General features: G+C 40.9%; 1 protein-coding gene across 1 annotated transcript; it reads left to right on the top strand.

Moving 5' to 3' along the window:
* Positions 1–18,248: 18,248 nt before the first annotated feature.
* On the top strand, positions 18,249–19,462 carry LOC102935612 (ubiquitin-like protein FUBI). The gene has a single exon (XM_037890914.2). It carries the CDS (start codon positions 19,018–19,020, stop codon positions 19,426–19,428), a length of 411 nt encoding a protein of 136 aa, XP_037746842.1. The 5' UTR covers positions 18,249–19,017; the 3' UTR covers positions 19,429–19,462.
* The last annotated feature ends 3,539 nt before the right edge of the window (positions 19,463–23,001 follow it).

The raw sequence follows: 23,001 nt of genomic DNA on the forward strand, positions 1-23,001 counted from the left end.
TTTTTTTAAATTAAATGTTGGAGGCAGAAGAAATGTATTGCAAGTGACAAAATAATGTGTTTAGTCTCCTTGCTTGATTGCAGATGAACTGTAAAGCTGATTGTATCTTTTCTTAGTGAATTAGAAAAGGCAGGAATGAGGAGCTCCTACAAATAACATGGCAGCCAAAATCTCATCTCATTACAGAAAATGTAGCCTTTTGGGAAAACACAAACAATCGCATGTGTGTTTCTAAAACTCAGAATTTAATTTATTGCAGACATCCCTGTATTTACTGTAAGTAGACATATTTTGCTGCAGCAAAACAGCTTATTACCGTGATGAGAAATAATGTCAAATTAACTCTGAGATTTGCTGCCTGCAAATGATCTGTTTGAAAAATGAGTTATCTTTAGTGTCATACATCAACTATGATTATCTGTTTTTTTTAGAATTAGCTCAATTATATATATTGACAGCCTTCTACACCAGTGGCTCTCAACCTTTTCAAACTACTGTACCCCTTTCAGGAATCTGATTAATCTTGCATACCCCAAGTTCCACCTCACTTAAAAGCTACTTGCTTACAAAATCAGACATAAAAATACAAAAGTGGTACATCAACTCATCTAGATATTTAACAGGTTTACAACCTATCATGAAGGACAATCCCGCACTCTCACAGACCTTGGGAGACAGGCCAGTCCTCACTTACAGACAGCCCCCCAACCTGAAGCAAATACTCACCAGCAACCACACACCACACAACAAAAACACTAACCCAGGAACCAATCCGTGCAACAAACCCTGTTGCCAACTCTGTCCGCATATCTATTCAAGGGACACCATCATAGGACATAACCACATCAGCCACACCATCAGGGACTCTTTCACCTGCACATTTACCAATGTGATATAGGCCATCATGTGCCAGCAGTGCCCCTCTGCCATGTACATTGGCCAAACCGGACAAACTCTATGCAAAGAATAAATGGACACAAATCAGACATCAGGAATTGTAACATTCAAAAACCAGTAGGAGAGCACTTCAATCTCCCTGGACACTCAATAACAGACTTAAAAGTGGCAATTCTTCAACAAAAAAACTTCAAAAACAGACTTCAGCTAGAAACTGCAGAACTGGAATTAATTTGCAAACTGGACACCATCAAATTAGACCTGAATAAAGACTGGGAGTGGATGGGTCACTACAAAAAGTAATTTTCCCTCTGCTGATACTCACACCTTCTTGTCAACTGTTGGGAATGCGTGATGTCCACCTTGATTGCATTGGCCTCGATAGTACTACAAAAGTAATTTTCCCTCTGTTGATATTCACCCCTTCTTGTCAACTGTTGAGAATAGGCCACTTCCACCTTAATTGAATTGGCCTCGTTAGCACTGACCCCCCACTTGGTAACGCAACTCCCATCTTTTAATGTTCTGTAATATATGTACTGCTTACTGTATTTTTCACTCCATGCATCTGATGAAGTAGGTTTTAGCCCACGAAAGCTTATGCCCAAATAAATTAGTTAGTCTTTAAGGTGTCACAAGGACTTCTCGTTGTTTTTGCTAGATATTTGACTAGTTTTACAACGGGCTACATAAAAAGCACTAGCGAAGCCAGTACAAACTAAAATTTTATACAGACAATGACTCTCTCATTTTTACTATATAATTATACAATAATTCATTTGGAATATAAATATTATACTTACATTTCAGTGTATAGCATATAAAGCAATATAAACAAGTCATTGTCTGAATGAAATGTTAGTTTCTTCTGACTTCGCTAGTGCTTTTTATGTAGCCTGTTGTAAAACTGGGCAAATATCTAGATGAGTTGATGTTCCCCTGGAAGACTTCTGCATACTCCTAGGGGTATATGTACCTCTGATTGAGAACCATTGCTCTACACCGTATGGTGAAAGGGGAAGGCAATGAAGCAGTTTTACTTTTATACCTACAACATATTTATCTGATTCTCAGAGCACAAGCTGCAAATCCTACAAATAGCTCCAATATCAATGAAAGGTTTTTCTGTTATGAATGATTGTGTATCATTACTTTATGTAGATTTTTTTGTTGGACATATGCTGTGAGAAAATATTTCAACCAGTGTGATACATTAAGATTTATGTTGAGCATAAAGCAGAAAACTGAAAAACAAATATTTAAATCCAAGTGTTTAACTGCAATTAAGGAAAGTTTTTGGAATGAGATTCTGAGATAAGAATCAGTGTTTGATTTAGCATGGGATATTTGATAGGGAGCTGGGGTATTCAATACTTTAGCTCAGGAGACTATAGTTTATGGCAGTTTAAGCAACTCTAATAATAATTAGTGCTGAAATTGAACTATAAAATTTGGATATGGATTTCCCCAAAGTTCAGGTTGGATTCATATTCCAATTTGGGCCCTTTACAAAGATACATTTTTGTCTAGATTTGAACCAAAGTTCAGATGGTTTCAGAACAAGATTTCAGGATCAGGCCTAGTTTCCTCTTATAGAGACACTTTATAAAATTAAAAAAGGGAGGTAGCACATGCAGGATTGCTACCCTGTAGTACCATCGTTTTACATTTGATTGCAAGGATGCAATATGCTTCTTTTCTCTTGTAATACTCGACCTTTTAATTTAATGACAGAGTGCTTATAGTTACATGGATATCAGATGTTATTGTGAGAGCAAAAATCCGCTCAGACTCCTCTTGCTTCCAAATCCAGGCTGCACTTGGCTCATGAGAATGCAAAAATGTGGAGTCATTTAGCCAAATAAAGATTCAAAAACAAAGAACTGAGCCATATAAGACAGAGCTGCCCTTGGTTTGTAGAATGCGGAATTGAAAGGCAGAACACAGCACAGCTCTGTTACTGTTGAAAGAGTCCAGTACAGAAAAATGTTTCTGGCATGCATATGTGATTAATCACTGTGTTCATTGTTCAGTAGCTTAGATCAATAATGCTGCAAAGATTCCTAATGAACTGAAACAAAACAAAACATGCATTCACAGGAGCATTACAATTCAAGAGCACATATTTTCCAGGCAAGAGTGAAGGCCAATCTTAAATTACAGCTCTGTGTTCCTTGCTTGCGCTCTCGCTCTCTCTCATACTTTTGCACTTAGGGACCTTTTGATATTTGAGCATGGCCTTTTCCGTAGCACATCTGATCCTGATCAAGGTTTATGACAAAGGTGACTTTTCTCCTCCCTGAGGCGGCAACTTTGACTCTCTCTGTGTGTGTGTATCCTCATTTATCACACTAGCACAGAGCAGCTACACTCTCTTGGTGAGCTTTCCCTACAGCTAGTAATGCCAGGTGTCCTTCAAGACTAAATCAGCTATAGCTGTCAAGAGTGCTGGAGTATAGTGCAGGCTTTGTTAACCTTCTTTCTGTGGCTGAAAATAATTCTTCTGTGATGCTGCCAGCCTGTGCTGGCTTGAGTCAGTCCCAAATTAACTCCCAAACCTGGTTCGCCTCATTTAAACAACCTGTTGCAGTACCCACCAGGTAACATCTGTCAGTAACTAATCTGACAAGTATTCTGTCCTCAATCTACTCTGGTCTTTTACAGACTTTATTCCCTAGGGGGTGGGAATAGCAGATGTTCTTATTAGAGACATTATTATTTATGCAGAACAAGACTAAAAGCACACCATGATTATTAGGAATTACATTTCCTCAATTTGTTTTTTTTTTTTAACCAAATTGTGCATACCTTCCTTGTGCGACACATTGGGGCAGATTTTCCTTTGCCTCGCACGTGGTGCCCTCCTTAACACCTCTGCAGAGTGAGTTTAAAAAAACCTTCTACTGGTGTACAGAATTCTGATTTGACAGCATTTTATGTCGGCTTTGCACAGGTATAAGTAAATGATTACACAAAATATGAAGCAGCAGAGAATCAGGCTAATTGAGCATGGGAGTACCAAGAAATAAATGCGGTTCGCTATTTTTTGGATAATGTTATGACAATTAATATTATTTGCAAGGTAAAAATAAAGTAATGGTGGAGGTAATCAAATCACAGAATTCCTAGAGGGCCAGGAAGAAATTTTCTGTCCGACTGTATTTTCCACTATGCATCTGATGAAGTCGGCTGTAGCTCACGAAAGCTTATGCTCAAATAAATTTGTTAGTCTCTAAGGTACCACAGGTACTCCTTTTCTTTGAGCACTGTTGACTATGGCCAATATTTTCAAACTTGGCTGCCTGAAGAGAGGAACTAAAGTGCACTTTTAGGTGCCAAAATAAGTGATCTGATTTTCGGGGGAGCTTGGATTGATGTGATGAACACCTCTGGGGGAAAAAAATCAAATAATTTATTTATCATCAAATCATTTGTCCTGCCATGAGTGCAAGGGACTGGACCATGACCTCTTGAGGTCCCTTCCAGTCCTATGATTTAGATGCCTAAACATGTGATTTTAAGCCAAGCAAGTTTGCTAAGTTGACCTACGTGGATTGTAGATGAATTTACCTTTTTTGTGATGGAAAAGGCAATGAGAACTGCTAAGTTTTCTTTTTAGCCGAGATTAGGTGTATCTCATGAGTCACCAAGGACTGTGATTATGTATTGGGGGGGCAGAGGGGTATGACCACGCCGCCTTTCCCATATTCCTAATAGCAGGAAGTTGTTTGTTGAGTTTGCTGTGATCCAGCCATGTTAGAGCAAAAGAACTTTCCAAAATAATGTATTATGTGACAATCAGATGTGCCAGTCTGTTGATACAAGAAAATTAGGTTACCAGTAAAGTTTTGTGTGAGGATGTGAGCTGAAGTTGGGGTACGTATTGCTTTTCCATATGCTTTAGTGGCAGAAGTGAATGCCTTATGGAGAGTGACAGAGCATATAATGACAGGTTTCAGAATGGTAGCCTAGTTAGTCTGTATCAGCAAAAAGAACGAGGAGTACCTGTGGCACCTTAGAGACTAACAAATTGATTTGAGCATAAGCTTTCATGGGCTAAAACCCACTTCATCGGATGCACGCAGTGGAAAATACACTAGGAAGATATATATATACACACACACAGAGAACATGAAAAAATGGGTGTTGCCATACCCACTATGTGCTGGTGAACGAGCCTCTGATAGTGTGGCTGATGTGATTAGGTCCACATATCCACATATCTATTTAGGGGACACCATCATAGGACCTAATCACATCAGCCACATTATCAGAGGCTCGTTCACCTGCACATCTACCAATGTGATATATGCCATCATGTGCCAGCAATGCCCCTCTGTCACGTAGATTGGCCAAACCGGACAGTCTCTACGTAAAAGAATAAATGGACACAAATCAGACGTGAAGAATTATAACATTCAAAAACCAGTCGGAGAACACTCCAATCTCCCTGGTCACTCGATTACAGACCTAAAAGTCACAATACTACAACAATAAAAACCTTCAAAAACAGACTCCAATGAGAAAGTGCTGAATTGGAATTAATTTGCAAACGGGACACCATTAAATTACGCTTGAATAAAGACTGGGAGTGGATGGGTCATTACACAAAGTAAAACTATTTCCCCATGTTTATTCCTCCCCCTACTGTTACTCATACCTTCTTGTCAACTGTTGGAAATGGGCCATCCTGATTATCACTACAAAAGGTTTTTTTTTTTCCTGCTGATAATAGCTCACCTTTAACTGATCACTCTTGTTATAGTGGGTTATATATAGTTATAACTCCTAGTGCTCCTCACCCATTTTTTCACATTCTCTGTGTATCTATATATCTATCTTCCTACTGTATTTTCCACTGTGTGCATCCGACGAAGTGGGTTTTAGCCCATGAAAGCTTATGCTCAAATAAATTTGTTAGTCTCTAAGGTGCCACAAGTACTCGTTCTTAGAGCATATAATGGATAGCATGCCTAACATGGATAGGCCATGTGAAGATGGTAAGTAACGTTGGAGACTTTTTTCCTTAACTTCAGATGCCATGCTTTTAAGGTTTATGTGGGGCAGCGTGTGTCCTGATGCAACCTTAACTATCAGTGAATACAATGTGTATTAATATATAAACTACATATTTTTTAAACTGTACACCCTTCCCCCACCCTTCATGTGTTGTTTGTCTTTTTAGATTATAATTTTTTTGGGTTGGGACAGTGCTATTCAATGCATGTGCAGTGCCTACTGCAAAATGGGGACTACCAAAATACAAGTAACAACTCAAACCCTGTAATTGTCACTCCCTGAGTACACAGACTGCTCTGCATACATTTGGGGCCAAATTTACAGAACAGCTCAGCTCCCACTGAAGCACCAAAAGAGATGTCAAATGTTTCAAAAGAGCATGTTGGGTGCTGATTCTTTTGAAAATCTGCCCATAAGCATTGTCACAGTTTCAGGGCAATTGCATCAGTATTGCCCCCTCTGTGGGTCACCAAGGCCACCACCTTTAGGTTTTTGGCTCCCAGCTGTAACCGCTCTTGGGCAGAGACCCCCCTGACCAGGGTTTTGAGGAGGCAGGGCTCCCTGACAAACACTGTGATATCCCCAGCAAGCCACACTGCCTAAAAGGCCAAGGCTTGCACTTTGTTTTCTCTCTGATATCTATGACTAGTGTATTGACCACAATTATAAATGACCACACAACTCATTATACATAAGTGTGACCAAATGCGCCCCTTCATTCACACCCTATGCACTAGTATAATAATCTTTGTACAAAATATGTCTTGTAAGGTGTCATTTGAAAACTAATAACTCACTGGTCAATAATACTATGGTGAAATGTATGTTGCAACATTATACGTAAAGTTTTGAATTCTTCCTATATTATGTTAATAGCATATGTTCAAACCCACACAGCCCTGACTAGGCAGGAGTGGTTAAAGAGGTCTATCCTAAACAAAGGGCTTGGCTACACTTTCAAGTTAGAGAGCATTAAATCAGCCCCGGGCACCCTAACTCCTGAGGTGTCCACACTGGCAAGGCACGTAGAGTGCCTGGACTCTGCAGCTGGAGCGCTCCTGGTAATCCACCTCCACGAGAAGCATAGAGCTTGCTGCACCCCGGCTGAAATGCCCGGGTGTCAGTGTGGACGACGGGTTGCATTACTGTGCTGTGATTGGCCTCCGGAAATGTCCCATAATCCCCTGAAGTCAAGTGGCCACTCTGGTCATTGTTTTGAACTTGGCTGCAGGCATGCAGATATCCCCTTTCAAAGCTCCGTTTCTGACAGCCAGCATGCTTATCTGCTCTGGAACAAAGCAAACCATTACTGTGGAATGCTGTGGCTCTGAGTGTATGTGTGAGAGAGAGAGGTGTGTGTGTGGGGGGGTCTGCTGCTGTCTGAACTTACAAGACACCATGCTGACACACTCTCTGTCCCCCAAAACACACTGTCTCTCCCCCCACATACACACAACACACTCCCTGTCACACTCCACTTCCCCCATTTGAAAAGCACGTTGCAGCAAATTGCACACTGGGATAGCTACCACAATGCACCGCTCTTTGTGACACTGCAAGAGCTGCTAATGTGGCCACGCCAGTGCGCTTGCAGCTGACACTGTAAACACACTGCAGCGTTTTCCCTGCTGCGGTCTCCGAAGGCTGGTTTAACTCCTAGTGCTCTTCATCTGCAAGTGTAGCCAAGCCCAAAGGAATGTGTTTACCTCAATTTACATATAAGTAGTAAACAGGGTCCTTGAGAAGGCAAGAAGGAGACAAGGAAAATCTTCATCTCAGCATACATGGCAGAAGAAAGAGCATGTGGCCATCTTGACCCCCAGTGTCCATGTCACTTTCTGTATGGTTTGAATAAACTTAGCCTTGAAGGGTAATCTTCAGAAGAATCCACTTCAAAGGGGAACTGGACTATAAAAATGAGGAGCAAAAAACACCCCATGGAACCTCTCTACCTCTCTCTCTTTCATCTAAGAAGACAAAGGAACCAGCCTTTTGACTTTGCGATGGATCCTGACATGAAAATTTGGTTAGCAACAATGGTGGGCACCTGTGGTAAGGATTTTACTTTGAACCAAGCCTCATTGGCTAAATTTGCTACGAGAAAGCATTTTATCTTTATTTCTCTCATAACCATTTCTGACTTTTATAGATTATACTTAGATTAAGTGAGTACATCTCTTTATGGTTAAATAAACTTGTTTTATTCTTGAATCAGAACTAATGCAGTGATGTGGTTAAACTGAAACTGTTTGGGTAACTTCAGTTAAAGTAGCAAACTCTTGGATATTGACTTCTTACAGGGGCAACAGATCTATAATATCTGAATTGTCCGGGAGAGGACTGGACAGTGCAGAGCTCACATTTTGGAGAAAATTCAGGATTCCGAGTGTGTTGGGGTCACCTTGCAAGTAGTAACACAGGGTGCTGGAAACCAGAGTGTGACTGGTGTGTTGCTGATAGGCTGCTGGGATCAGAGTTGTTGGACCAGCACTGCAGCTATACACAGATACTCGGGATGGGACTTGCATGCTCTTTGGCTGTTTGTGAGTATCCTAGATTGGGAGCTACAACAGCAAAGCATTGTGAGTCGGGCTGTCAAGCGATTAAAAAAATTAATCGCGATTAATCATGCGATTAAACAATAATAGAATACCATTTATTTAAATACTTTTGGATGTTTTCTACATTTTCAAATATATTGATTTCAATTACAACACAGAACACAAAGTGTACAGTGCTCACTATATTTATTTTTTATTACAAATATTTGTGCTACAAAAACAAAAGACAATATTTTTCAATTAACCTCATACAAGTACTGTAATACAATCTCTTTATCATGAAAGGTGAACTTACAAATGTAGAATTATGTACAAAAATAATTGCATTCAAAAATCAAACACTGTAAAACTTTAGAGCCTACAAGTCCACCCAATCCTACTTCTTGTTCAGTCAGTCACTCAGACAAACATGTTTGTTTACATTTGCAGGAGATAATGCTGCCCGCTTCTTGTTTACAATATCACCTGAAAGTGAGAACAGTGATTGGCTGAACAAGGAGAAGGACTCAGTGGACTTGTAGGCTCTAAAGATTAACATTGTTTTGTTTTTGAGTGCAGTTATGTAAATTTGTAAGTTGCACTTTCACGATGAAGAGATTGCATTACGGTATTGTATGAGGTGAATTGAAAAATACTGTTTATTTTGTTTATCATTTTTACAGTGCAAATATTAAAAATAATAATATAAAGTGAGCACTGTACACTTTGTATTCTATGTTATAAGTGAAATCAATATATTTGAAAATGTAGAAAAACATCCAAAAATATTTAATAAATTTCAATTATTATTCTATTGTTTAACAGTGCAATTAAAACTGTGATTAATTTTTTTTAGTTAATCACGTGAGTTAACTGCGATTAATTGACAGCCCTATTTGTGAGGCACCCCAGGTTTCAGGGCAGATAGTGACACAACTCCTCACTGGTCTGGATTGCACCCCAGAATGTAACAGCAAGCATGTTTATTCTTAATGTAAAAGCATTACAGAAAGAACCTATGAAGACAATAAGAGAATCTACATGCATGCTAAAAAGCTTAACAGAGGTCACCCGCAACTCCAGCCTAGGGCTCTGGTAGGTTTCAGTCCTTCAAAACCCACAACTGGGTTTTCCCCATGGTTACAAGTTCATCCATCTTAAATCCAGAACCCAGACTGGACAGATCAGCCATTTCTTTGTACAGTTCAGGGCTTTGATCTTGGCATTCTGTACCAGGAAATCAGCAGACAGAGATTCTTTCCTTAGGATGTAGTTTTCAAAAGGCTGGGTTTTTGCATAACCAGAATTGGGGAATTTGCAGGGATTCCCCAGGAAATCCACTTAACATTTACGTTCCCAGAAGTCCATACTTATCTGACATAATTTCAGTGAAGTCTTTTGAGTTCCCAGGCCTCCCATCTATCTCATCTCTCCCCTGGAGAGGTTACATACAGTTCCAGCCCACAATAATATGTAAGCTTAATATGATAAGGTATATCAAGGATATTGCAGGAAATTGCTATCTCTGTCACAAGCATCACTGTGAGAAGTGCTGGGTGCTGAGCACCTTTGAAAACCTGGTCCTTGATGCTTTTGTATTGCAGAAGCCCATGAGACAGAATTGCTAATATTCCCTTATTTAAAAGGCTGATTGTATATAAACTACATTTTAAAATGTAATTTCCAATATTCATTGTATCTTATCTGGAACACATTGTATTTTGCCATAAAGATATGAAGGACAAGCATGATAAACAAAGGATATCTGATAATATTTTTATTTAAGTATGAAATTTTCAGTAATCTCTTATTTAAACCTTTCCTAAAAGTAATAAAAAAACCCAATACAACAGGAAAGGAACTAAGCAAAAGAAGCTGTTAAACTTGTACCAACAGCAGCTTTTACACCTCGAAAAAAATTGGTTTCAGGCAGACCGACCAAACCATTCAGTACCACAGTGCACCTGCTAAAGGGACATTTTATAAATCTATAAATTTATAAAATTATGAGACCCTTATTTGGTTTTTACTTGTTCAAAACTCCTCTTAAACTTTTGAGTAAAAGTTGAGTAAGGACCCCAGGGTTTTGTTCCATAGGACTTTATTAGTGCTACTTTAAAGTCTAGAACTTAAATGTTAACTACCTGGAAATTACTACAATCTGTGGGAAATGCCATCTGAATTCAGAATATACATTCGTACTTTTATTGAGAATTAATAAACAATATTCAGTGTTTACAGACTGTAGCACACAGACTATCCAGCCTGTTATATTTTGCTGTTTCAGAACCAGTAGAGGGAGCACATGTGAATTAAGAAGCCCCATTCCCAGCTCTATGCTGACGTTTATGGTGTCGATGCATGGGTTCCAATGGTAAACATTTCCAAAGTGGATCCCTATTTCATATTTGTATTTTTATTATTTTAATGAGGCAAACTGTTCCTCTCATTGCTGCTCCAGTTCAAGTCCTGCTGGCTCACAAAGAAGTGAATAAAATAGAACAATGTTGGCTTCTACTCTGCAAGAGATAGGAGGTAAGAAGCAGGTGACTGCTCTGTACTCAGTTACACCAGCAGGAGTGACTCATCTGAAGTCAGTGAAATTATTCCAAAATTTAACTGTCAGAACAGAGATCAGAATCTGATCCTGTCAGTGTTTTCAGAATTTTAAAGGAACATGAAATGTAGGTAAGGCATTTCATTTTAAAGCTTCTAAGAAGACATTACAAACAATTGGGGATGGAGTGGGAAGGACTTGGTGGTGTTCCTTTAAACTAGATAAAAATTTTAGAAGAAGTGTTTTAAATACAGCCTACTGACCTAAGCCAGGACAACTGTCTCTAGTTCTTGTTTTGTGGGGTGGGAAGTATAAATATTTTGGAGTCAAACACCGAACTCTCAAACAAATACCCAAAATGAGAGGGACACACACAGAGAAAGATTGAAATGATGTAAGATTAATTTCCTTGAATTTGCAATGTTTTTGTAACTTCACTTTTAGCATTCATTATTTCTGATGTCAGTAATTTACACCACATCTGTGCTGGATGGAGACAATACAAAAATTATTTGAGAACAAAATGGGTTCAAAATCAGCCACATGCTGTAAACAAGATAAAGATATTTCCTTTTTCAAGATTCGGTGCTAAGTGTTTGTTCTCACACTAGTTTGAGTAAGAGATTTGTTCTCTCTTCCCCTCACTCTCACACAAAGAATTTAATACCATATCAAAGATACAGACCTGACAGCTGTGAAGTCTGAAATCCTCCATTTAATCAGCAGAACCAGTATAGTGAACCAGTATACTGACAGTGCATGCTCACCCATATCACTCTAGGGTGAGTCTAGGTGCATGGACCACCGCAGAACTGTTTTTCTGATTCTTGATGAAAGTCTCACAATATAGGGAAAGAAACCAGATCTAATAATTTTTTTTATTTTATACATTTAGGGATCACTCCTGCACAGTGCTGAGCACTCTGGCAGGATTGCCAGCCCCATGCATTCAAAAAAATAAAAAAATCAGGCCCCCAAAATCATGATTGGGTTAAAAAATAGTAAGGTTGTAAAAATAATAAATTTTAGGGTTTTTTATTTGCCTTCTGGATTTTAAGCCTTTAGGGGGCCACACTTTCTCCAGAACCATGAGGGCTAGAAACTCTATTTTTTTTTAAATGAAAGCTGACAGTCTCATATAATCACATGACTCCAGGAGCTGGGGCTTTTAAAAAAACACCAAATATCACGAGACATATTAAAATTGAGAGAGTTGGCAATACTCAGCATATGTATATGTTCATCATGTTCTCCTCTTATTCATCCTCTCTCTATCATGACTGAAGTGAGTGGTATGAGATCTAGAGCATCCTCAGCTCTAGATCTCATACCATAGTACCCAAAACAACCCTTCTTGCCATTGTTTGTACCTACTTAAAAACATTTGTCTACCATAGTTATGGAATGGAACAAATAGTCTGTATATGTCTTGTTGTTCACTGGTTTATCAATTTACTTTTCTTATTCATAGTAGTTTATTCTTTATGCTATATGCAGTATCCATGCATTTTTCGATAAAAAACCCTAAATAATTAAAAAAGAGGAACCTGACCTTCTTTCCTGTGGAATTCTCCTGCCAGTGAAATTCTTCTTAATCTCTCTGGATAGTCTCAAAAGATTATATCGTTTCCAGTATCAGTCTCACTCAAATCTCTCTAGGCTGCTCAATGCAAACATTACTCACACTGTACAGCAGTTTCTGTATTTACTGAACTTTAGCTTGATAGCATATATATAGTTTAAATCCATTTTCTAATCTCCAGATAGATGGTTGGGACAGACTGTATCCTTATGGTCACCATTTTTATAAAACTATTAATTTTTTTTACAAAGTATGCCTTGTGAGGTATCATTTGAAAACCCATAATTCACTGATCATTAGTGTCCTGGTAAAATACGTGTGGCAACATTGTATGTAAAGTTATGAGATTCTACTCTATGACGTTACTAAAGCACATTCCAATTCTGGGACAGCAGCCCAAACCAGTTCCTCAGAGACAAAAGGCTAATCAGCACCTCAACCAGGTGTCATCAAAATCAAATAGACTTATCACTTGCTTAAGCGGTGATTCTTAGGCAGGAAGAAGGGTGTAAGTGAGAAATTTACATATTAGCAAATAAATAGCTGGGGGTTCCCATCCAAAACAGACTTGCTGTCACCTGAACTGCAGCTGGAGATGATTGTCAGAGAGGAGAAATGCTTTAAGAAGGGGGAACAGAGGACACAAATCACCTCTTTCCCCTCATCTTTACTCATGGCATCAACAAAATTTGAAAGACAAAGGAAACATCAGTGATCTACGGGAGTGGTCCTGACTGAAGGAGTTCAGCCAATAAAACTATGTGGTGAGAAAAACCTCTGCTTTGAATTCATTTAGCTTGTTAAGTTAGGTATTAATTTGTATTTTATCTTTTATTTCTTTGTAACTAATTCTGACTTTTTTGCCTCATTACTTGTAATCACTTAAAACCTTTCTGTAGTTAATAAACTTGTTTTATTGCTTTATCTAAAACAGTGTGTGTTTGGATTGAAGTATCTGGAACCGCCATTTGAGAAAACAGGGTTTGCAAATCATTTTCTGTTAATGAAATGATGGGACTTTTTGTGAGTTTGTACTGCACAGAAGGAAAGAACTGGGCAATACAAGAAACACATTTCTGGGGACAAGTCTGGGAATGGGAATTTGCTGGTGTCATTCTACAATATAATTCGGGAGTGGCTGGCTAGAAGCACTCCTATAATTCTGCTGGGAGTGATTTTGCAGGCGAGAGCAGGGGTGGGAAAACTATGGCCCGCGGGTTGGATCTGGCCTGAGAGCGGGGTCTGGGGGCTTGATCCACTCCGGCACTCCAGCCGGGGTGCAGGGTCGGGGGGCCACACCACGCAGCTCCCTGAAGCTGTGGCCTGGCCCCACTCCGGCACTCCAGCTGAGAAGCAGGGTTGGGGGCCGCTCCACATGGCTCCCAGAAGCCATGGCATGGTCCCACTCTGGCTCCTACACGCGCCAATGGCCCCGCTCCAATGGGAGCTGTGGGGCAGTGCCTGCAGATGGAGCAGTGTGCAGAGCCGCCTGGACGCGCCTCCCTGTAGGAGCTGGAGAAGGGACATGCCGCTACTTCCGGGAGCCACTTGAGGTAAGCGCCGCTGGGAGCCTGTACCTCTGAGACTCTCCCAATGCCCCAACCCCCTGCCCCAGCCCTGATCCCTCTCTTGACCTCCAAACCCCTTGATCCTAGCCTGGAGCACCCTCCTGCACCCCAAACCTCTCATCCCCTGCCCCACCCCAGAGCCCACATCCCAAGCTGGAGCCTGCACTCCTTCCCGCACCCCTGCCCAGCCCTGATCCCCCTCCCTCCCTACGAACCCCTCGGTCCCAGCCCAGAGCACCCTCCTACACCCCAACTCCTCAGGCCCAGGCCCACCCCAGAGTCTGCACACCCCAGCCGGAGCCCTCACCCCCACCACCCCACTCCCCCACCCTAGCCCAGAGCCCCTTCCTGCACCCTGAACTCCTCATTTCTGGCCCCACCCTATAGCCCGCACCCCCAACCAAAGCTCTCACCCCCTCCCGCACCCCAACCCCAATTTTGTGAGCATTCATGGCCCACTATGCAATTTTTATTTCCAAAAAAATGTGGCCCTCAGGCCAAAAAATTTGCCCACCCCTGTGCTAGAGGCTGTGTGTGAACAGGCCAGGATGATTGTTCTCACAGTAAAGCAGCGTGACAGGTGCCCCAGGTTGGAGGGTTGAGAGGGCAGAGCTATTCAACTGTTCAGGTTGCACCCTGAGAAATGTCACAATGGTATGATCATTTTTTGGCGTTGCTGATTCTAAAGAAAGCTCCCCAAATATTAGATAACGTTCTCGCTCAACTACCTTCCCATTTAGTAGTAGTCTTGAGCTTTCATATTTGCATTTCAGTTGGTTAAATAAGTCATGAAGTTTGGCAAAAATTATGTGCTAACCTCTCTTATAGCAGGGAAACTCCTGGTTTCTCACTTTTTATGGGCCCTTTCCCACCCTCCCTTCTTACAAGGGTCATGTCACAGTGACAGTTATTCTAGGAGGAGGGCTGGGTACAACTCCCTCCGGAGCTCATGAACACCACAAAGGCAGTGGTAGACTTATGTGAGGGCCCTCCCTCTTTCTGAGTTCTTTATTGCCATGATGCTTCAACTGCGTGCCAGCTGAAGACCCCAATCTTATGCCCACATGTTGTTCTGTGAGAATGCCAAATCAATCTAATGCTTTATAGTGAAGAAATTCTATGTCCCTGCCCTACAGCCGCATGTCTTGAACCAATTTGTAATTCAGTAACTAGGAATCTCTACAGGGGCCAGGGTGGAGGTTTTACACCTGGAGAAAAGGAGATTCAGGTCATTCATATAAAATGTCTGAACCATAACATTTCTAGCTCTAAAATTCAAGTGCACTTTGGTAAAGACATACTTAGACATACAGGGCTAGAGTGTATCCTTGGGTGGGATTTTTGCATGAACTCTGTATTGCCAACCTCAAGTATCCAAAATCATGAGATTGGCTCAAAAAACCTTTTTAAATAATGCATTTGGGGTTCTTTTTATTTGCCTTCTGTTTTCTGAGCATTTAGGGTTCATTTGCTTCATGTCTGCAATCTTTTCTCTGCAACCACGCTGTCTAGAAAGTTACCTTAAAGAATAATAATAAAAAAGAATGAAAGCTGTGATTCTTTTGATTCCAGGATTTGGGGCTATCAGAAATACACCAAAAACTACAAGACTTGTGCTAAAATCATACAAGTAGGCAACAGGAGCACAAGGTCCATTTGCAGTCAGACTTGTCCTCTATAACCACTTTAGGCACTTTTGAAAAGCCCACTCCTCGGACACAGCTCTGTGTTGGGGTGGGATGTTAGCAGCACTGCCCTCCGAGTAGGAATTCTTATTCAGTGGCACAATTCCCCCCTTGCTCCCCAGGGAGTGAGATTAAGGGAAGTGGTTTACTGCAGCTCTTGAAGAGGTGCAGTGTAGTTCCTCCTGCATGCCCAGTCAGCTTCAGCCATTACCCTCTGTGTTCCTTGTTCCTTAGGGCAAGCAGGCAAAGGGAAGCCTCTGTGCTATATGCAGGTTGAAGACCCAAGGGCTGGGTAGCCCTAACACAGCCACAAAGTAGGGGATCAGAGAGGGGCTTACTCCCCTGTACAATTATATAGGGCTAGTGACAATAGACCCCAGAGATAGCAGTTACAACCATCTTTGCCCCCTGATTAGCTATCCATTTCTCCTTCTCTTGCCAACAACACAATTGCCTTCTTCAAGGGAATAACATTCCAAACCAGTAATCTTCCTACACTTTAAATTCCCAACAAAACTGCCAAAGTAAGGATGGTGACATGAAAAGATACACGTTTGAGAAGGAAGAGCTTAGCTAGAACATGCAAGTGTCATCAGGTGTCTTTATAGTGGTGTTAAAGCAACTGTGATCATTTGAGGTTTCCATTATAACCACAATACTCAACAACTGCTATATTCACATGTAATGAATCTAACGATCTCATTTAACTTGATAGTTAATTTATCTCAAAATATTTTAATGACTTGTTTTTTTCCAAGGGAGCAAAAGGATACATGTGGACTGTGTAAGCCAGAAGTTCTCAAACTGGGGGTCGGGACCCCTCAAGGGGTCATGAGGCGATTATATGGGGGAGGGGGGTTGTAAGCTGTCAGCCTCCACCCCAAACCCAGCTTTGCCTCCAGCATTTATAATGCTGTTAAATATATCAAAATGTGTTTTTAATTTATAAGGGGGGGCTGCACTCAGGCTTGCTATGTGAAAGGGGACACCAGTACAAAAGTTTGAGAACCACTGGTGTAAGCAAAGTTTATTTAGTATATATACACACACAATATATGCTGTATATCCAGAAGGTACTCATAGTACTAATGAGTTTGGGGCACAGTTAGAAGGTCGTTGTCCTTTATTTTAAATAATCACTTGGATTATCACATTATTATTAAAAGGTGACAATATTATTTAAATCAGTACATACAAAATACAGTAGAATAGCAGTTACAAACTGACTGGTCAACCACACACCTCATTTAGAACCAGAAGTATGCAACCAGGCAGCAGCAGAGACAGCAAAAAAAAACAAAAACAACCCTAATACAGTACCAATAAATGTAAACTACTAAAAATATAAAGGAAAAATTTTAAAAAAAACTGACAAGGTAAAGAAACTATTTCTGTGCGTATTTCATTTAATTAAGATGGTTAAAAGCAACATTTTTCTTCTGCATAGTAAAGTTTCAAATCTGTATTAAGTCAATTTTCAGTTGTAAACTTTTGAAAGAACAACCATAATGTTTTACCACCGCCACACTTCATATAAAGTTAGAAGCAAATGACATTTAAATTGAAATCCAACACTTTTCTTACCACTTTGACTTGATTTAAGCAGTTTATAAAAAAATACTTTAAGCCACTTTTAAGATACAATTTATGAAGTTAAACTCTGCTTTAGCTTTCTTCTCTACAAGGAAAATGATCACTTTCAACTTTGTTAACTGTGCTCTAGAACAGTGGTTCTCAAAGCCAGTCCACCGCTTGTTCAGGGAAAGCCCCTGGCCGGTTTGTTTACCTGCTGCATCTGCAGGTTCGGCTGATCGCGGCTCCCACTGGCCACGGTTCACCGCTCCAGGCCAATGGGGCTGTCATCGGCCGAACCTGCTGACACGGCAGGTAAACAAACCAGCCCGGCGCGCCAGGGGCTTTTCCTGAAGAAGCGGAGGACCGGCTTTGAGAACCACCGCTCTAGAATAGCTTTGACAGTGTATTGATATTCTGTTTCCTTCTATTTACATTTCCACAGAACATAAACAGAGAGATTTTCAGGGTTACCAACATTAGGCCACTATTGTGTTGTATTTGTTGTCTTGGTTTATTTAGTCATCTGCTTTCTACCAGCATCTGCAAGATGACACCTCCCCGATGAACTCTGGGGAAGACAGTGTTTGGGAATGTGGCTGAAGCATCCACTGAATGTTAATAACTGATCCTGTACTGTACTTAGAGTCTCTCCTGGCTGGTAAAGGCAGGAAATGGTCTTACCCAGAAAAGGAAAGATGCCTTTTATACCTACATATGTGGCAGTCCATTGACTAAGAACTTCTTAGTTAGCTCAACCTACCTTCTGGGGGAAAGAGGGGAACAACATTATTGAGTGGGTAGTTACTGGTTTATTGGCTTTTCTTATACCTTTCATTCAGACTTTAACCCAATTCATGGGATGCCAACAACCCTTGTTATGTCTGGAGGAGTATGGAGTGTGTGATGTTTCACTTATTATTATTCATAGAAATATGCTTATGATATGAATATGACATAACAGATATAAGTTATGCAAGATGGCTCATATGAGATATCACTGGAAAGGTATTGATTTACTGAATGTGATTATCCAATTTGTATGCCTGTATCATTTCTGTATCTGAAGATAGGACTATTAACTATGTATCTGTATTTCAAATGTGTTACTTTGGATGTCACCCCCAACCAGCGCTTCAGGTACAACAATGGAAAAGCCAGACAGGCCAAATGGGTCATTAGTAGAGACAATGGACTGTGAAAGAGCTTGGTCTTCCTTTGGACTCTGGAGACAGCCTATGAGACTTGGGTCCAAGTCACCTAGTACTGGATACCCCTCTTACCCTTTTGGAATGCCAGTGGTTTTCCGCTAGAAGACAAAGGGTTCCCGCCTTACACAAGAGCTATGTAAGAGGGGAGTGACATCATCATGGTTCTCCTCTGCCTCCCCACCCTAAGAGACACTGAAAAAAGACCTGGAAGCAAGAGAACTGTGGGGAGAAGGGTTGAGCCCAAGCTGGAAAGGCGTCTAGCTTGTGAGTACTGTAATAATACCTGAGGTCTCAAGAGGGAGACCAGTGCAGCTGACTTTCAAGACTTTCTTTCTCTTTTTGGCTCCATCCTGTATGGTGGCTGCGTTTCCTGCGTAGCTGGAACTATGCAGCTGTTCTTCTGTGCTCAGAACCTGCACACCTTTGAGGTGTCTGGACAGGAAACAGTCGCTCACATTAAGGCTCGCATTGAGTCCCTGGAGGGCATTGCACCTGAGGATCAGGTGGTTCTCTTGGGTGGAACTCCCTTGGAGGATGGATCTCTCATTAGGCAACGTGGCATCAGCGAGCTTACCACCTTGGAGGTGGCTGCTCGCATGCTGGGTGGTAAGGTCCATGGCTTGCTGGCTTGTGCTGGGAAGGTGGGAGACCAGACTCCCAAGGTTGCCAAGCAAGAGAAGAAGAAGAAGAAGAAGAAGAAAACTGGCCATGCCAAGAGATGCATGCAGTACAACAGGCACTTTGTCAATATTGTGCCGGGCTTTGGCAAGAAGAAGGGCCCCTATGCTAACTCCTAAATGGCACACCTCACCCAATAAAGCAGATGTCACCTGGGGGAAAAAAAATTCTGTAATCTGCCTGCAACAACAGCTAGGGTGAGAAATACTATTTGTAACCAATTTCTTTAATGAAACTAGCTTAGTTTGCATGTTTGGTTTCATTTGCTTAGTAATCTGCTTTGTTCTGTCTGTTATCTCTTATATTCACTTAAAATCCACCTTTGGTAGTTAATAAACTTATTTCTTGTTTATAAGAAGAATGCATTGCAGTTTATGCAATTTCTAACTGGGAGGGGGCAAGAAGCGTGCCCATCTCTCTTCACATTGAGGAAGAGAGTGGATTTTTATGAGCTTGCGCTACACAGATTTTTCTGTACAGTGCAAGACAGTATTATTTTGGGTTTATTTCCCAAAAAGAGGAGTGCTGGGGGAGTCCTCTCACACAAAGCTGACTTCAGTCTGTCTGCAGTGGGCTGTGGCCCTGTGTGTGCACTGCAAGAGGCCAGAGATCCTAATTCAGCAAAGCAGGCAGAGGGAACCCAGGCTGATTGAGCAGGGGTGGCTCAGTGAATCCCAGTACGTCAGGTGACATCCCAGAAGGGGGGTCCAACCTGTCACAGAGCAAATGAAGTTTTTGGGAAGTGTAGGAAAGAGTGTTTTACCCAGGAAACGTGCCCTATATCGCTAACCCAGGTAGAAAATTTGAGGGACCCATTGTTAAAACGCTTGGCAGCACATTCCTGCCAAACAGCCAGTTGCAAAGGTTATTTAAAACAAATCTACATATCAAAGTAACAATGAAGGATCTAATTTAAACCTCACAGAAGCAAGTTAATGCCTTAACTCCATCCTTATTACACCTCATTGTGTCTGGACATTACTGCCTTCACTAACATCTGAAACTATAAACCATACATGCTGCAATAAATAGATTAAAAAGGCCACATTAAAGTCAAGCTTCATTCCATATTTATTAGTGTAGTAAACTGCTGTTCTTCTAATCGAGTGAAAACTATTTTTTGTTCACAAATGTATACAGCTGAGTCTCATGGGTATAAAAGCACCATTAAATGCACTTTCTTTTCACGCCCATCTAACATAAAAACAGAGCTTTAAATTAAACATTTCTGAGAACAGAATTCAGGTTTCAAATTTACAATATGTTTTACCTTGTGCCCTGAAATAATTCCACACAACAGTGCTTGTGTACAATGATAGGAGAATAATTGCATTGTAATCAGCAGCAAACAGCACATTTATCTCTCCCTTCCCTTTAGTGGCTACTTTATTTCAGAATTTGCATGATGGAGTTGGCCGAGTAAAGACAAAAAGCAGAGCTCGCATGGAGCAGCTTTGGTTTCTTCCTGTCTGGAACGGACACTTCTTAAGAGGTTTGATCCCATTTCCTCTGACACACACCTTTCAGGAGGATGAGTACAGTCTCCTCTACCCAACAATGTAAAGGTTGAGGGGAGGGCATTCACATGCTGCCCTATTTGAATCAGGTCAAAGCATGTAATTAATATTTTTACTCCTGTTAAACTGAGCCCAGGAGCCAACCCACAGCCTCAGACACAGCTTGATGTTATATTATCAGAAGCCTGTCTCTCCTTTACAAAGTCTCACTGAGGCACGCCTGTAAAGGCGTACAGAACTTTCACCAGCCTGTGAGATGCAATTTGTTGCCAGGACCTTGATCTCAGTTCAGGAGACAGAAGCCCATACGAAAAGCAGCAGGCTTTTAGCATGTTTGAGAATGACTAAGATGTAGCCCTCCTTCAAAAAGACAAGTATGCTTGCATTCATCACCCCAGACAGGGAAAAACCAATTGTTCTTTAAAATGTTATAAAGTTCTATGCAGAAACTGTTGGTGCCTAGAGATTTCACAGCATGCAAACTTTTAATTGCTTCCCCTTCCTCTTTGCAGATGAGGGCATGTGGAATGTTTTATGTCTTGTGCACTTCATTTGGGAATATCTGAGCATGTGAAACAGAATGGGATTACAAAGAAAAACACTGAATATATACGATGCTCTAATGTAACTTTTAGAAACAGGTTTATTGTGAACATACTCTGAGCATCTCTTAGTATGCTTTAGGGACACTGTGCTGCATAGGCAATATACAACAAGACTAAAAGGATGGGTAGATGATCTATTTTTCAGTGACACTTCAGTCTACCTGTGCTCCAGTGGCATGACTGGGATTTTTTATTTGGGTTAGGTTATTTTCCTATACAAGATGTCAATTTCTGGAATAAATATGAATGTTCCTGAATACAGTGATGGTATTTGAAAATTTTAGTACAGTGTCACATAGAGTCCACACTCAAGGGATGTTACCCCCATTGTGTTAGGCACTGTACAAGTGAAGAGACACTCCTTGCCCCAACAAACTCATACATACTTTTATATTGACAAACACACAGTACATTTCTTCTCTTTAATCTTAGCCAAGTACGGGGAGAGAAAGTTACTTTCCTACAATTTTTTTTGTAAGTGGATGATCTGTATCTATCATTCATATTTGCTGGTCTGCTTTACTTCCCTGTATAGCCTATCTTCTTGCTATAACCTAGAAATGATTCTCTACAGCAGTGGTTCTCAGCCAGGGGTACATGTACCTCTGGGGGTACTCAGAGGTCTTTCATGGGTACATCAACTCATCTAGATATTTGCCTCATTTTACAACAGGCTACATAAAAAGCACTAGCAAAGTCCGTACAAACTAAAATTTCATACAATGACTTGTTTATACTGCTCTATCTACTATACACTGCAATGTAAGTACAATATTTATATTCCCATTGATTTATTTTATAGTTATATGGCAAAAATGAGAACAGAAGCAATTTTTTAGTGATAGTGACCTGTGACACTTTTGTATTTTTATGTCTGATTTTGTAAGCAAGTAGTTTTTAAGTAAAGTGAAACTTGGGGTACGCAAGACAGATCAGACTCCTGAAAGGGGTACAGTCGTCTGGAAAGGTTGAAAGTCCTGCTCTGTAGCATGTTTTTCTGTAAGATGCAACTCCGGTTAGAGCTGATACCTATTCTTTTTCCCAAGGTAGATTAAAAAAAAAAAATCCAATGTAAAAATCCAATTTTTTTTTATTTAAAGTAGATACATAGTTTTGAAAAGAATAATCCTGTTTAAATTTGAATTTATGACCAGCTATGTGAAGGCCTAAACTTACTAAAATTGATCAATCATTTAAATAAATTTTAAAAGGTTACATCAATGAGCCCCTCTCAGAGTTTAATGCAGTAGTCCCCAAACATTTCAGGGTCAAACCCCCACTTAGCCCTGTCCGCACCCCATCCTGCCATGAGCCAGGGCCAGGAGTGGGGCTGCGGCTGGGGTAGGGCTGGGTGTGGGGCCACAGCCATGACTGAGCATACAGCCGGGAGCAGGGGCTGTGGCTGGGGCTAGAGCACAGCTTGGAGCAGAGCAAGGCTGCGTGGTGCTTCCTCCCTCTTGCCCACGGGGGCCGTCCCAGGCCCTGCTATGCTACGTCCCCCCAAACATTCCTGCACAACCACATAGGGTGGCGTGCCCCACAGTTTGGGGACCTTTGGTTTAATGAGTTA

Source organism: Chelonia mydas, chromosome 2 (genome assembly GCF_015237465.2).
Source record: "Chelonia mydas isolate rCheMyd1 chromosome 2, rCheMyd1.pri.v2, whole genome shotgun sequence".
NCBI classification, from domain to species: Eukaryota; Metazoa; Chordata; order Testudines; family Cheloniidae; genus Chelonia; species Chelonia mydas.